The 17,409-nt window shown below is 41.2% G+C and overlaps 1 protein-coding gene across 12 annotated transcripts in view; it reads right to left on the reverse strand.

Annotated features, from left to right (window-relative positions):
* Positions 1–17,409, reverse strand: part of NCOA2 (nuclear receptor coactivator 2) — a 291,623-nt gene that overhangs the window by 36,535 nt on the left and 237,679 nt on the right. For all 12 annotated transcript variants that reach the window (XM_058699787.1, XM_058699793.1, XM_058699792.1 and 9 more), the window contains 5 exons: positions 16,327–16,428; positions 15,666–15,809; positions 12,387–12,534; positions 9,384–10,653; positions 1,588–1,798 (listed from right to left, as the gene is read on the reverse strand). In XM_058699787.1, coding sequence (XP_058555770.1) covers positions 1,588–1,798; positions 9,384–10,653; positions 12,387–12,534; positions 15,666–15,809; positions 16,327–16,428 — 1,875 coding nt within the window. The remainder of the gene's footprint in view (positions 1–1,587; positions 1,799–9,383; positions 10,654–12,386; positions 12,535–15,665; positions 15,810–16,326; positions 16,429–17,409) is intronic.

Genomic DNA, 17,409 nt, shown 5'->3' on the forward strand with positions numbered 1-17,409 from the left:
CAAGTATCTATTCACATTGCAAGTTAAATCTTGTAAGTGTGAACTCTGCTACCTGAAGTCAGTATTAAAGCTCTACGGCCCTGTCTAATCTTCTAAATACAGCTTCTTTAAATTCTGGACCTGTTTAGATTTGAAACGATTCTTACAGTTGACCAACAAGAACCCACGGTGCAGTGTGCACTATACAATCACACAACCAATAGTTTGATAAGAACATTATTAAATTTTACAAGTATACAGACACTGTAAATGACAGTTTATTACTACTTGATTAAACGATATCAAGTATTTCCACTGAATTACATAAGCATAGTATGAAACAGAACATTCAAAATAAAGAAATAAGTTCTTAACAATTAATAACAGAAATAAAATATTCAGAAGAATTAGGGCTTGGAATGGAAATTATGTACATGCTTAATCATGACTCCCTCAGGTTTTGCTATTCAGTTACCAGCCAATAATCTGATTTCCAGTAGGAGGTACAAACAGAGGAGAAACCATGAGTTCCCATGCTGCCCTTCATTAATGCCTCTGGTTAATGAGCATAAACTCTGTAGTATGCTTCTTACTCCCTTCCCAACTCTTTGACTTTGTGATCTCCCATGGTCCCTAACTACTTTCCATTCCTCACAAAACAGACAGGTTTGAGAGATAACAAGCAAAAACTATTTTGTTTTACCCCTTTTGGAATAATCAAGAATCACTTGAGAAAAGGTCCACTAATTAAAGATTATTTTGTGATTTGGTTGGTGGTTGCCATTTCTGGTTTGGGAATAAATGCTGAACAATGAATCCGATTGTACTTGACGAGGGAAAAACCATTCTGTTCCCCAAGTTAACACTGAAGAGGTCATCTATCTTTCTATAAATTATATCTCTTTGTAAGGGAAAGATATTTTTTCCCATTCAAACTGTTGGACTTTAGGTAACTACTGAGTTTGTAAATTAAGTGATCATGGTGAAGAAATAATTCATCTTAAACTCACAAAAATCTAAAATAAAATGTATTTTATCAAATAGTCTACGGTCTTCAAGCTTTGTATCAAATTAGCCAACTTAAAATGCACTTAGAAAACGTTTATGGTAAAGTTCCATTTAAAGTGATATTTATAGGATGATTCTTAAGAGATAGGATATTTTTAATATATATAGCCCATTCATGTATGATGATTAAATAGTAAGAATTTTTAATAGCACATCACTCCTAAAAAGTCAGCGTAACTCTAATTTTCTATATTTCCAGTATCTAGTCATATCTAGACATATATAAAGTCTATTTTAAGCTCCATTTCTGAAGGCAGTAGCTAAAATAAAGGGAAATATGACAATCATCTAAAGAACTTTATCTATGTAGGTCAGTCTCCCTCCGTGTTGATTCAATTAACCATAAGAGAATGCTGGAAAGCCATGTTCACTAGAATCCATTTTGAATAGTGTTTTGAAGAACCAGGACAGTAGATGGTGCTATTTGACCACAAAAACATTGAAGTGACTAAGCTGTTTGTATCAGATTTTAATAATCACTGTTGCTAATGGTGATTATATGGGAATTTCTTGGCATAACCATCAATATCTCATACTCACTGCTCTGTGAAATTCGCAATGCTGTTTTCTGGGCTCCAACAGGTGTAACAGGACTGTTTTCAGCTGTGAGTTGCATGAGGTCATTGATGATGGCTTGCTTGTCAACTGATCCAGCAGGGGCGCCGGGCCTCGTGTCTGGGAAAAGCTGTGGTAATTGACTATTCTGCAAATCATCCAAAATCTCTTCCAGGTTGTCCAGCTCACTGCCAGGCTGCAGTTAACAAACAGGAGAGTTTATCCAGTCCTGCTAGAGAGTGGGCACCACGGGCGCATCTGCAATTACAGACCTAACTGGCATACGGCACGGCCACGGCCACGGCCAAACAAAACATGCTGATGCACGCACATCCCTCAGGCCTAACAAGTTCATCGATCATCTTTTAAAAAATTAAATTGACGAAGGCCAAATAACTTAATCTCTTAGTCCTCAACCTCCTCATCTAGAAAAAGGGAGGTGACTGAATTAGAAAGCTCCCTTCCAGCACTGTGTTTCATTGGCAATTTATAAATTCCCCTTTATTTTATGCTGATAATTCAATTAATCACGAGTATGCAGATTTCTAATTAACTCTGAGTGTGCTATAACTTACAGTCCAGGTCTAGGTTTTGTGGTTCACTCTGCCTAGGAAATCACAACAACAAAAAACCGCTATAAAATGTGATCTAAACTCACAGTAAATCAGTATTTTGTAAATGGTCACTTCCTTTTTGGACTTCTTTTTTTCAGAGCAGGGGTAAGACACGAAATAAGCTCAGAGAAACCATGAATAGTTAAGCGTTGCCTTTTCAGTTTGACTGGTGTTTTTTTTCCTTGCTTGCACTTTCAGTTTCAAAGGACAGTGGCTTTCTCAGCCACTCACCAGTCTAGGTGACAACATGTAGGGAAGCAGGATAAAACACGGTGTCCCCAAACATAGCATCTATTAAACCTGACTTCACGGAAGGCAGAAGTAACGTTTCTTAGGGTTTTCCTTTTACCGAAATAATTTCATTTCCATTACAACATCAAAATAGTAAGATAAATATTACCACTATCTCATACCTACCACTCTTCTTCCAAAAAGCTCAACTTATTTTACGTTCTTGTAAGTGGAACCTATCTACATGCCAAGTGTTTAAAGTCGGGCTGTGTGAACTACAAACGAAAGTGGGTAAGTTAAATGTTAGAAGCAGTTTCTAATGAAGAAAAAGTGGTAAGAATGATTTCTTGGATGTGTAGGTGGAAACACAGAAGTTAGGCAATTTCCCCAAAGTCCCTGGGTGGACTTCAAGTCCTTCACCATGACTAAACCCTTTGTCGACACGGGCAATTCAAAAGAAATTGTTTACATCTGATACGAGGCACACTTGAAACAAATGGCTCACAGTTTTATTCTATGTAGAACTCCTATTCCCCACATAGAGGCTGGATTTGCTATGGTTTTTGCAATTTATGGCATATGTAGTATCTGTATGGGAAGTCTTACTGGACGTATTTCTCAAGTTAGGAAGTGACATTTTATTTGATTCCTTGTTCAGCGTCAACTAGCTTAGTACCACCTTGGAGATCCACTTTCTAGGAAGCTCCCAGTGTGTTGGCTGGAGCAATGACAGACCGTTTTCTAGTTAGATTGGCCACGCATCTCTAACAAAAGATGGAGGCATCAAACACGGGAAAGATACATCTTAGGTACGGGTTAGGTTCCAAAGTTAGCATCCTAAAGCACAGACAGACACAGACAAAATGACCCTTAAAACTCCTCAGGAAGACACCTCAATGCATCACCACGTCCCCTCCCTCTCCACGGGCAACACGGCCAGTTTTTCCTCCAAGGTGAAAGCACACTGGTGTTTCTTCAGCTGAGTCCTAAATGACAGAGTAGGGGCTGTGCCGCATTTAAAACCGCGTAGCTACATTTCCACAGTGAGAGTCACAAGAGAACCCAAACCTAGAAAGCTCTCGTCAGCCACCTCAGGATCGCTCTGTAGGTACATACTTATTGGGAAAAACGTAGGCAAAACTATTCACGCTCCTTAACCATTTCATGGCCACCGCTTCTTCTGAATAAGAACAGACGATTTTATGTAAATCAAATGACAGGTAAAGTGACTCCACTGTAAATCTATGTCGTGTTTTTGCTGAATACAAAAGGTATAAGTAAACATTAGTAGGAACATTTATTTCCCTTCAAGGATAGTGCCTAGAATATAGTAACGGACACTCAATCAGATGAGTTCCCTTAACCATACTAACCTGGAATTTAAGAAAACTGCCCAGGATCAATGAAATTTCCATTAATTTATCACAAAAATATATATATGTTAAAGTTTATTTATTTTGAGAGGGTGAGGGAGTCCCCAGGAGGGGCAGAGAGAGAAGGAGAGAGAGAGAATCCCAGGCTCAAACCCACCATGAGATCATGACCTGAGCCGAAATCAAGAGTCAGATGCTTAACCAACTGAGCCACTCAGAAAAATATTTCATAAAAATGTGTGATAAATATCTTTATAACTGTGTCATTAAACTAAAGAGATAACAAAGAGGTTCTAATAAACTGAAGTTTATTGCTGGCCTATGAAACCAAGTTTCCCTACTATGCTGCTGTCTTGTGTATTTTTTTTTTTTTTTAAGTGGCCTTTAAAGCTCATTGTGTGTGTGGGGAGAGGGTAGGGAGGAAAGGAGGTGGACTGAAATAATATGATACTTCTCGAAAAAGCTTCACAGATTGTCTTGGATGAGAAACAGCCAACACAAATCGGTTCAGATAAACAATAATAAAGTATATTATCCTTAATGGATGATCTTCTATTTGCCCCCAATCCCAGGTATGTATGTATAAAAGAAAGTTTTTACAACGTAGATTTACAACAGCCTGTGTCTAGACTCCCACCTTTCCTTTTGACCTTTACTCTTTTCATGCAAATGGAATTATACTTTAAACCACATCAAACAGAAAAATAACTATCACCCGTTTCAAAGAATTCTTTTTTTTCTTTTCTTTTTTCTTTTTTTAAAGAAAGAGGGGGAGAAAGAGAGGGAGAGAGGGACACAGGGAGACAGGGAGAGAGAGAGAGAGAGAGAGGCAGGCAAAGGGAGAGGGAAAGAATCTTAAGCAGGCTCCACGCCCAGCACAGAGCCAGATGTGGGGCCCGAGCCACAAGACTGAGAGTCTGACGACTAACTGAGCCGCCCAGGAGCCCCCCTCATAGAGTTGTAATGACAAGATTCATGATTCTTCCTTTGTAACCTACTCTTGTGTCTAACATAATGAGTTGAAAATAAATCTAATGTTATACATATAAAATGTTAAAATATGTTTGGATGGTTTAGATCAATTTATTAATGTTTAAATTTCAAATAATTAGAAAATTTTAAATTCAGGATTTTCCTTGGTTGATTTTTATTTGTTATTTTCTTAAATGTTTATTTTTGAGAGAGAGCACAAGTCGGGTAGGGGCAGAGAGAGAGGGAGACACAGAATCCGAAGCAGGCTCCAGGCTCTGAGCTGTCAGCACAGGGCCTGATGCGGGACTCGAACCCACAGAACTGCGAGATCGTGACCTGAGCCGAAGTTGGATGCTTAACCAACTGAGCCACCCAGGAGCCCCGGTTGATTTTTACTTTTAAAAAGTACGTATTCAAACTGATTTTCAAATTTTAATCTTTGTCATTTTAAGAGCTGACCAAATTCAACTGTGGGTCAGTCTAGTGACTAAATGCTTTTTTGTCTTTAGAAAGCCTTGCAGGAACTTCTTGGTTTCATATTCAAAAGAAATTGGCTCTTTAGATCTCCGTAACTATGGACAGACACTGTTTGAATTCATTCAGCTTACATCAGAAGAATGTATTATGCAGTTTTCCCCACTAGAGATAATATTGTTGTGCTTGTGTTTATTTCTTGTTAATTTCTGGAGTACACATCTAACATTCATCTAAATTGTCTTAAGTGTACTTTAAATGTTCTTCATCAAGGAGACAAAATTCAGAATGTCTACTATAACCCCTTTGGCTGTTAGGCAATAAAATCTGACAACTATGGCATTTTCTTCTGTAGTCACGTAGGTTGTGGAAGGGATAGATCTGACCACATAAGTTTCTGATCAAATATTTCCCCCTCTTCCCTAACTTTTTTAAGCTTTAGTTCTCATCAAAAGTTCTTCTAGTCCATGTCTACTTTGTTAGGCCTGATTTCTTCACAACAGAAAGAGGAATGCCTTCCTTGAAAACGCTTCGCCGAGATACTTCCAAGTTTTGCTTAGGCATCTATTCGAATGCTCAAATTAGCCACATCAATTTGAATAGTTAGTTTAAACTATTTCAGGCAGAAAATGAGTCAGAAAGATTTTTATAAAAGTTCTACAAAATGAAAATTGGACTTGATTTCTTTAATTTTTCATTTTTCTGGTTTTATGAATTTTTCATGTGTCAAATCAACTTGTTCTCTGAAGGAAATATAAAGAGCACATGCATTTTAATAACAAGTATTTTGATAAGTTACAAAACATCTTTTCAAAAATTTAAATAAGAAGTGCAATTTTGCCACATTTGCCTAACAAAAAATTGTTAAGAAATGGTAAAATTGTTAAAAAACGGTTATACAATTCTGCCACATTTGGAGGAAAATTTTCAGGACATTACCAGCTTAAAATATGGGTTGCCTAGTGGTGTCAGATAAGAAGAAATTCCTTTCAGAAATTCCTTATAATTCTGAACCCTCATTATAACCGGCCCAGTAGCATCAGAGAGAACATCAACACACCCCACTAGGCAAATAAGTACATAGCTGAAAAGTTGGGGGGTTCCTGGGTGGCTCGCTCGATTAAATAAACATCAGACTTTGGCTCAGGTCATGATCTCGCGGTTCGTGAGTTCAATCCCCACATGGGGCTCTGTGATGACAGGCTGGAGGCTGGAGATTGCTTTGGACTCTATGTCTCCCTCATTCTCTGGCCCTCCCCCACTCACATTCATTCTTTCTGTCTCTCAAAAACAAGTAAACATTAAAAAAAAAAAAGTCGGTAAACATTTTGGAAATTTTTCTGTCACTGCTTCCTGCTGGTGACGAAATGACGTAGAAACAAATGTTGTTTAAATACTCTGCCCAGTAAAGAGCTCTATTTTAGGTATAATAGCACGATCGAAGTACTTCCTGCCCTTAATAAGTTAGTGGTAGGTTAAACACAAACTTGGTTAATGGCTCTTCTCTGAGTCAAAATAACAAGACAGTTGAGTGTACAACTCGGGCTCCCTAAGAGTTTACCTTATTAAATAAAAAACTTAGATTCCCTGGAAATGAAAGAAAAACCTTCAACAAAGTGGTCCAGCAGTTAAAAGGAGATACAATGAATCTGTTTTGGGAATAGTGAAGGAGAGCAGGAGGCAAAAGAATCAGTGTTTTTTCCTTAAAGTAACGCGTTCTAACTTTGATCTAAATTTAAGTAATGCATACTTCCTGTGGTAACTTTTCTTTTCAAGCTGCAATGTTTTCAATGTTAAATTTGCTCTGCAGTATTTTTTGGTGGAGTTTTATTTTTAAATGGGAGTGAATGGAGGGTGAGGCCAGGGACTGGGTTTCATTAAGAAAAAAATACTGTGTGTGTGTGTGTGTGTGTGTATGTGTGTGTGTGTGTGTGTGTGTGTGTCTACACTGCTTTTTGGTCCATCCAAAATAACAGATTTGTGCTGATTACACCCTGGGCTTTATGTACCCTAGGTGAGATGATTTTGATTAGAAAAATGTTTCCCCTGAGCAACAATTAGACATGGCAAGTGACTCAAGAACTTTAAAAACAAATTTTTTTTCCAGTTTGCCTGAAGTTAGTGTAATCATATATTAAATATAGAAATGCCAAGCAGTGTCCCCCTTCCCTGACCCTCTAAGTCCCCGGGGCCTCAGGCCTGGGATAGAAATAAATCCTGTGTATGGAGGGAGGGGCCAGCCACTAAGCTAAGGTGGCCGACATGGGTCACCATCTTGGCCTCTAGCACGTGTTAGGGAGACCTGAGTGACAGTATGTGTCTGCCACTCTGAACTGCCACTAGCTCTCTGTATTCGAACCTAGTAAACCTCAAGAGATGAAAACATTTATAGGTGTCAATATAGTTTCACACTATACTTTATCCAAGGTTTTGCGATCACCTTTCTGCTACAACTTTCAGTTTCCCCAATTTACTTGAATTTACAGCATTACAGAATAGCTGTATCACAGAACCCTGCGCTGACCTCTAAGTTTAAGGATTAATTATCAAAGATGATTATAGAATTAGGCTGTTTCCCTTGTGAAGGACAAAGGTTTAGAAAATCCTCCCTGTTTTATAGGAATGGCAGCAGCTGCCAAGACATCAAAGTGAAAGAAATAAAGGAAGCTAAATGCTTAGAACCATGGAGTGAGCCCAGCTAGCAGGGCGAGAAGGGCCTCAGCTTTCCTGATTCTTGCTTTCAATCCTAGTCCTGCCCCAGGGCCAGCCTCTGCTGACTCAGCGGACTTCAACATTCTAGCAGGGAAGTGCTGCTCTCTTCTCTCCCCATCCACACCCAGTCCCCCAAGATGGCGTGTCACACAAAATATCCCCTTGAAAACCAAATTTCAAGACAAATTAGTGAACTATTTTAACTAGAAAGGCCTATGCAGCTTCTTCCCTTGTTAACCAGTCAGTTAAAAGGTCTGAAGTACAGGGCAGTTCCCAGGGGTTAGACAGAGTTGATAATGAAGGGTGAAGTCTTGGATTATTAACCCAGACTTCACGGAGTCCCCAGGAAACATCTTATGCCAAGCCATCATGTCAGAAAGAACTCTTTTTTCTTTTAAATGATTCTTTAGCATTAATCAGAAGTTGTAGCAGACAATAAAGAGAGGTACAGTGATCTTCATTAGGTCTGAAAACCAAACGCTTATCTTAAAAAGAGAGCAAGGTAGATGGGAAATAATTTAATTAAGTCTGTCCTAACAAAGCCCAGTTTCAAGGAAGTGATTATCTCCAATTCAGGCGTCTGCTAGTAACAGGGTCAGCAAAGTACATCTGGCCTGTGGGCTAAATTTTGCCCACCACCTGTTTTTGGATGGCCCCTGAGCTAAGAATGGATTTACATTAAAAAAAATTTTTTTTAATGTTTTACTTATTCTTGAGAGAGAGAGACAGAGCATGAGTGAGGGAGGGGCAGAGAGAGAGAGAGAGAGAGAAACAGACAGACAGACAGACAGACACAGAATCCGAAGCAGGCTCCAGGCTCTGAGCTGTCAGCACAGAGCCCGATGCGGGGCTCGAACTCACGAGCCATGAGATCATGACCTAGGCCGAAGTCAGACGCTCAACGGACTGAGCCACCCAGGCACCCCTGGATTTACATTTTTTCATAATTGAAGAAAAAATCCAAAGAAGAGTATTTTGTGACACATGAAAACTGCAAAATCCAAATACCAGCATCCGTATGTAAAATTTTACTGGAACACAGTGCACTCATTTGTCTACATAGTGTCTAGGTCTCTGGCTGTCTTTGCGCTACAATGACGGGACTGAAGAGCCGTGGCAGAGACCGTATGGTCTGCGAAGCCAAAAATATTCACCACTTGGCCCCTTACGAAAAAAGAAATGAAAAGAAAAGTCAGCCCAGCCCTGGCTCTACAACAATGTCGCTCTTTGCTAGACAAGAATATGTGGAACGGGCAGCTGAAGTGAGAACGAAGCCTGTTTCAACGTAAGGACAACAAAGCAGAAGGCTTATTTGTCTCTAGTCACCCGAGGCCTCCAAACGCCCCTACAAGAAGCCGTGATGGGTATGGATTAGTACACTTGGGAGAGCGCATTACAAACTCACCTGGTCGCTAGGCTCAAAGCTCATCTCCTCCTTCTCAGTTTTCATAGCTATTAATTTTGTGTTACTGGCAGGGTCTGTCTTACTGTCCAGTCGCTCAAGTTTGGGGGTTATTTCGGGTAAACCAATATCTTTAGTATCGTCTTTATCTAGCAAGTAGCGAAGTAGTGCATTCTCTTTCTTCTTGGGGCTCACGGGCTCTTGTTTAATAGTCACTTCTGAACCAGGGGCTGTGTTGCCGGCCTCCTGGCTCAGTTCTTTGCCTGTGGCTTCTGCCGTTAACTTGGCCAAGTCCACAGGGGAACTGCTGTCCTGCAAGAGTCTGTGCAAAATCTTATGCTTCTCCTTGAGCGAGGTTCCATGTGTCGACCCAGAACCAGGCAAGCTGCCCGTGGAGTCCTTGTTTGTGTCCGACAAAGAGCTGGATAAGGGTGAAGGCTCCATCTGGTCAGATTTGGTGGTCAACAGCTGTAGGAGTTTGGTCTGTCCTTTGCCGTCATGCAGTCTACTCTGTCCGTCAGATCTCTCGCCGCTCACAGCCTGGGGCATGCTGGGATCGTTTGCTTCCTTCTGCTCTCCCGGATGGCAACTGCTCTCTGCTTGACCGGTGGTACCTTCAGATGGCTCCCCGTAAAGTCCAAAACAGTCTTTGGAGTCTAAGCTTCCCATCTTGCTGAGTGGGGGAGGATTCATATTAACGGGGGAGTTTTGCAAATTGCCCATTTTTAGGTCTGGTGAAGCCAACGATGACCCCAGTGAGACCCCGTGCCCCTCGCTGAGGGCCTGAAGTGCGTTGAGGGAACTGTTGGTGTAGCTATGGCTATTTCCTGTGCTGCTGCAAACTCCCACAGGGGAATGCAAGCTTCCTGCGGGGGAAAACTGACTGGGCGGGATTCGAGGGCTTCCAGCCACTCCGGGGCTCATGCGATGCCGTGGTGAAAGCATGGAGTTGGGCTGTCCTGGATTCATGCCAGGGCTGCTCTGTGAGGGACTGTTCATTTTGAGTGCATAGTTACTACCCTGAGGAGTGGTTGCTTGCATGCTCGACACATGGTTCATTCCCCCAGAACCACCAAACCTGCCCATGGGCATGCCCATCTGCTCCTTCGGGCCATTGATGGGAAAATTTATATTGCTACTGAGGGTCATGTCCTGACCTGGGTTCCCACTGCACATGGCCTGATGGGCAGGGCTGCTAGAGCTAATTGGATTCAATGGCTTCCCCATCGCTTGTCCAGTCAGATCCGGATTCATTACACACACATTCTGTTCTCTGTATAATGAGGAAAGAAATATACAAGAAAAAATACTTAGCAAGTTGTTATTAGTTCAAGAAAACGAGATGGCCTCTTTTCTTTAAAAGAACAGAGTACGTTTAAAGGACCGATAACACTCTGATGAAACAATCTGCAATTACGGACAAGACTGAACACGCGTAGTTTTGGACCAAGAGGGATGTTTCTCAGTCAACTCATTAAGATGTCTGCGGTTTTACAGAGGGGCTGTCTTTAAATCTGACTACTACTGTATCGAAACTGTAATTACCAGATAAGACATTAGAGGGGTTCCAAGTACATGGTATCTTTCTCATTTAATGGTATGTATATTATCATGAATAACTAAGAACTTGTACCATCTTAAAGGAAAGACCCAAACGAGTGGAGCTGTCTTCAATTATTTGCCAGATTCTAATTCCTAACAATAGTCATATCTGGAAGCCCAGAGAGCTCTGAGGTATACTACTTGGCTCAAGACGAATAGCAAACTTGGTGGGGGTGTGGGTGGGGGTGGGGTGGCTGGGGGACTCATCCCTAACTATTAGAAACTCCACAAGTTCTAGAACCAATAAAGTTACCAAAAGCATTTAGGATTAGAGCACCTTGTCTAAGAGATCCCTCTGCAAGTCAAAGTGAGAGCTTCCGATAGACAACCTGGGACAAAACTTCGGAGTGACCCTGGTCTGTGATCTTACTTTCCCAACACCTAGACAGCTCCCATCCACTCCCTTACTAGTGACTAAAAGCAGGTTTTCTGAGCTAGATGATTTTCCAAGTCCTATGAGCTTTAATTTACAGCCTTGGCAGTCACTTGTGAGTTACCACATGTGTTCACAAATCCAAACAAAACAGGTTTCACAAATTGTCAAACATCAGCTTTCACTTGGGGGGGGGGGTGAAATTTGGCACATCTGTAATCACTTTCAAATTGTTTCAGTTTGAGGTCAGATTTATTAACAGTTGGCAAACAGGGCTGCCCATTTTTTTTATCCCTAAACAAGAAAGTACATAATCAAGAAATGTAATAAAAGGGGACTCTTTAACCAGAGCAACTTTATATATCTTCTGACAGTAGCTCATAAACTTTTATATAGCACACCCATAAATATTTACATAACTTGAAATGTAATCATTTTCCTAAATTTGTGCTCTACAACAATATAGTTTATGACAAATTCATTTTAAAATCAACATTCAATTTTCTGTACTTTCTTTTTTTATGGACATGTTCATTAGCTTTCAATTTAAAGGCTAACGTCAAGAAGTTAATTTAAGCCTGAGAATAAAAATCTAAAATATTGCCTCTGAGTATATTTGAGAGTTTTAGATTTAAACACACAGGACCAGCAATCATGCCTCAATACTCCCACACTGCATGGGTCACCGCTGGGAACTGATGGATTTCCCTTCTCCGACCTACCAGGCGGTCGTGCCAGAGCAAAGCCGGTGCTAGCCTATATTCTTCCGGCTGCCTTTTAAAAGTCACTAGTATTAAGACGAGAATTCAAAGTATAGCCCTCTTGGCTGGCATCATAAATAAGCTGTCTTTTAGCCAACAGTTAATAGCAACTCAGTTTTATATTTTACGTGCCTGGGGCTGATTAACAGCAATGTCTGACAAGGCTGGAAAGCTCTAGGGTGATCTGTTGCTTCTGTAACACTTCTCTTGACTTGGGAGGGGAAAATGATTTTTTTTTTTTTGAAAATGATTTCTTATAACTAGGATTACCTGTGAAGCATATGTAACGATATTACAAGCTGAGGTTCATTAGTAGTCTGAGAACGGATGAGTTTGCTCTTCGTTTGTGCAGCAACAAGAGTGCCATCGGACAAGGAAAAACGATAGATTTGACTGAATGCCAATCCTTGTCTCAGCACTGTGGGCAAGTAAGGAAACAGAATGCATGTTTAGAAAAAAAAAAAAATCAGAGAGTAGGGGCAGGATAAGATATAATAACAGTAATAAACTTTGTTAAGTTGAAGATTTTCCTACCAGCATGTTAAAAAGTTGTCAGTAATAGTTTATGATATTAAAACATTACAGCATTTTAAAAGCACATTTTTTTTTTTTTACTCAAAATACTAACAAATTCAATATATTGTGTTTTTTTGTTTTTTGTTTTTCAAATAAGGCTTATTAGACCCTCAAGCTAGGTTCTTTTTAAAATCTTCAGGACCATGGCGAAAAAGAGTGTAAACCATTGATTAGCTCAAAACAAGCTTCACAATGATCTGTTTAAAATAAACAGTACAGTGCACAGACAGGATATCTTTAGAGTGTAAAGCTGCCTTTAATTTCCCTCTAAGCTAATAAAAATATTACAGTAAAATTTATGACGTTAAACGTATCCTCTGAATATTCATCTTGAAGTTACGTACTGTTCACCATCTCACAGTACTATTCCCCAATCTGTTGTTCAGTGTGTAAGAAGAAGTATGACTTCTGTGGATGGGACAACAGGAAGCAAAAGATAAACAATCAGAAAAATCTTTTCAGAGGGAAAAAAAAAGGCTAAACAGAAAACTGAAACAATAAAAGCGGAATGGTTTAACTTCTGGATAAAGAATCTGTTTCCATTTTCAAGACAACAGAAGAAAATGTATAAATCAACTAGGTGAAAATAACTTCTCTTACGATAAAACTTCAGGTTTATCTTTTAAAACAACTGTGTTTTAAAACGGTCAAATACTACATATTGAAAAAGAACATTTCGGCTCAGGAAAAAAAGGAGCCATATAATTTGGTTACCCTCTTAAACCATTTTAAGAAGCCTACCGTGTTTTCTCGCATTCTCTTCTACACAAATTTTGTGGGTTGAACCGCGAGCCCCAAGACCAGCCAGAACCAGCACGTTCACGACCCCACAAAATTGCCTCGAGTGAGTGAGTGGAGGGAGGGAGCGAGAGAGTCACTGACGCACAGTGTGGATTCTGACTTTTCTTGGCAGAATTTCACTTCGAGCAATTTCCCCCATGAAACCCCCTCCGCAGTCTCAGGTACACGCAGCGTTTAGGTACTACTTTGTGCCGTCAACCGCTGCACGAAGCTACTGCAAAGTGGGAGTCCTGGAAATGAATCACTGGACTTATGTGCATCTTGCTTTTGCGCAGTATGTTCCTAAAAGGCAGAACGAATATAATCTTTATAACGGGACTCCTGCTTCGAATGGCTTATGATTTCAGAATTTTATCTGACCTCGGCTGTGACCCCTGAAGGTTTTCCATTTCATTTGGAAATACGTCAAACATCTCTACTACTAAAGTAGATATGTTTAAGCATACACCTGGATTTCTTTAGCAAGCTCTTCCGTTTCAACACAACATTTTAGGAGATTTTTACTCAGTGTGATTGATTACTTTCGATCTTACCTATTTCATACATTTTGGAGTTTCCTTTCAGTGGGTCCCGCTTGTTTAAACCTACCACGGTGTCTGGTACATTTGTGTAAACCCTTTTGTAAGGACTCGGGAGGCCACAGAGTTCAGTGTAGGGCATTGCTACTCAGGACTCAAGGATGCTGACCATGTTTGCTCGTGGTGATTTCTTATTCTTTGTTGTTACTATTTTTTAAATTTTAAACCAGATCTAGTGAAACAGTAGGTTAAATACTGATTTCTGCCAAGTGTAGAACCTCTATTTCCTCTTATTCTTTCCAACTTAAAAAAAAAATGCTGAAAGACACAAGGTTCTGGATTGTGTGCTTATTTCTGAGAAGGATAAAGAAGATGAAAAAGATGAATAAGATGAGGAGAAAAATAAGGGAATGGGGAGAGAGGTCATTTACGATTTGTACTTTTTCATCAGCGGTCTTAAAACACAGAGTCTGAGCAAACACTACTGGTAAAACGCTAAGGTCACAGATGCACATCGAAGGGAAGAGGACAAACTAAAACTCTGTTTCAATGAGGAGTCGGGATGTTCTGTCTGCCAAAACGCTGACAATCCGCCCAACGGAGCTGCAGGGCGCACTCCGCCGCCCCTCGTCCCTCACAGGCACGGTGGCTGCTCCCTGGGGAATCCAGGCCCACTAGCCAGGCGCCCCGCGCCAGACACGCGGCGTCCATGGGAGCAGATCAGGAGACTAGGTGAAGAAGAGGTCTCTCTCCCCCTCCCCCACCTAGTACTTAATGAGGAAGAGCTAAGGAAAAGGCATCTTTCCCCCCTTGTTCTCACCAGTATGACAAAACACCAGAACGCACTAGAGGAGACGGGATTCTGTGCAAAGAACTCTGGGAGCGGCACGACAGGGAGACTGCCAGGAGACACCCCAGATTAAGCTCGGGTGCTGACCAGTCACTTCATCTGCGTCCGCCTTCCCGTTGATAACTGGAGTTCCTGACGCCTGCCCACAGGCTGTTGCTGAGGAGTAACAAGCTACTACAAAGAAGGACAGCGTCGGACAAAGGCCAGGTGCTCGGTGAGGGCTGCTGTTATTACTGACACAGGCCTTTGAAGTCTCGGCTTTAGCTCTAGCAGTCCTGTTAATTACGGTCTAGTCTAGCTGCCCTGTGACCTCAGTCAAGTCCCCTCATTTTTTGGAGCCTTCTAGAAATACCTGGGCAGTCTTCGGTGGTCATCACGTGGAAGGAGGGCCGGAGAGACCCCTATCGGGAATTTAGCTGCTCTTGCACATTTCATTTCGTTCTTACTTCCAGATTGTCTTTAGGATTCAGGTATTTCTTTTGATATTAAGTGGTACCTTATTATGTAGTTTTCTATATACAGAAGCCTTAGGATCAGCGAACATGACCTTTTTCCCTTCCTTCTGTTTTTATGAAATTATCTTCTAGTCATCTCATTCTTCTGTCCCACAGAGTCTATAAAGTTTTCCTTTAGACGGCAGCATTTTCTGGGCCGGATGATGCAAAGTACGTATGAACACAAAAAGTCAACAGACCCGAGTTTCCTGAGGTGAACTTCAGAACCACTGTTTCAGAGAAAGCTTCCACAGGAAGTAGTAACATAGCAAAATCAACGTCAAGAAAAGTACCATGCAGAGATGCCTACCTTCATGATGATGCCTCTTAGCATAGGACACGGATTCCCCTTCATGCTGCGCATGGAACTTCTGAATGCACCTTCTCACCAGGTCCTCCCAGCCTGGCTTCATGGCTGCCCGCATGGTGCTGGTATCCAGTGACGTGATCTTGCCTAGTAAATAACAGCAAGCATTATACCTACGTACTCATCTATTATTTACGAAAATGACTAACATTTTAAAAGATAAAATTTACTTATTTAGAACAGGTAGCACACAAAGGGTAGACAGTGAAATAGGTGCCCCTCCCCCCACCCCCCCACCGCCCCTTCTTCCTCAAGCCCCTCAAGGCTTCTGCCCCGGTAGCAGTCACTATTCTCAGCTTCTTCGTGATCTTCTAAATATATTCCTTGCATTACAAATATGTAGCTTCTACAATGATTTCTTTGGTATATGTATTTTTAACCTGTTTGTTTGTTTATTTATTGAGAGATTGTGTGAGCAGTGGTGGGGCAGAGAGGGAGGGAGACAGAGAATCCCAAGCAGGCTCCACGCTGTCAGCACAGAGCCCGACATGGGGCTCAAACTCACAAACCGTGAGATGGTGACCCAAGCCAAAATCAAGAGCCTGATGCTTACATCGACTGAGCTACCCAGGCACCCCTGGTCTTCTCTGGAAAGAAAATTTACCTTGGAGATCTTGGCGAGTAGTAAAACTTTCTGATGAGGGAAGACCTGGTCTTTCCTTCATGGGAACTCTTCTTGCCACACAAATCAAGCAGGACTGCAAATCTTCAATCATATACATTTATGGTTATCATAATAGGCTTTTTCAGTGATTCAAACAAACTCAAATGTCTTTATGACAACACGACCTTGTAAATCAGCGGAGGAGGGAGTGCTCAAACGCTGTGTGCCTCTGCCGCTCACTGGCTTCATGCTCTCCTCCCCTGAGTGGGAAGCAGCTGGGGGACAGGATAGGGTGTGCCGTGCAGGGTCAGCTGCTGAAGCCACACGACCCACGCTGCGAAAGTACACCGGCCACGCTAGCATTCCCGCCCTGAAACTACCTGCTCAGCGATGGACGGAAGAGCGTGTAATCCTTTCTCACGGAATGGCTGATGGGAACAACCAGCTTAGTTCAACATAAAGTAGACAAATGGCGAAAACTAAAACCTGATACTCTGCTCTGTCGAGGGTTTGCTCCTCGAGTTTTTGGTTCGCCACGATACATGAAAGCTAGATAGACCTTCTACCCAGCTACGGAACTACCCCTAGAATGGCAACGAGCGATTTAACGCAAAGAGTATAAATGGAGTCTAGATGTGAACATGAACGAAATCCTAGAAAGAGTGGCAGGCACCAGGGTGGCTGCATTACAGTTGGGAATCTCGGCCTTGGCTGGTTTCTCACATGGCCAACGCTAGGCCTTTATTCCTCACCCACGTCAACTGTTTTATTCATCTGTGTTCACTTCTAGAGAACACAGAGATGTTTTATTTATCTTCGTAACAAGCGGAGCACATTGTGTAGCTCTTTTAATTTCGAAAATGCTGGATAAAAGGTTAAAACGATAGTCTTCATATCTTATGTCATTGATTTATGATTATTCATCTTTAAATCTGGGAAAGAATTTCTCTAAATCTATCTAGTAATGGTGGGTATCACAAATATAAACGTGATCTTCATTCTCAACATAATAAAAGCTAAATTTTTGAGCACTTGCTATGAGGCAGACCTCTTTTTAGCTGCTTTAGAGGCTATCAATTCATT

Source organism: Neofelis nebulosa, chromosome 14 (genome assembly GCF_028018385.1).
Source record: "Neofelis nebulosa isolate mNeoNeb1 chromosome 14, mNeoNeb1.pri, whole genome shotgun sequence".
Taxonomy (NCBI): Eukaryota; Metazoa; Chordata; class Mammalia; order Carnivora; family Felidae; genus Neofelis; species Neofelis nebulosa.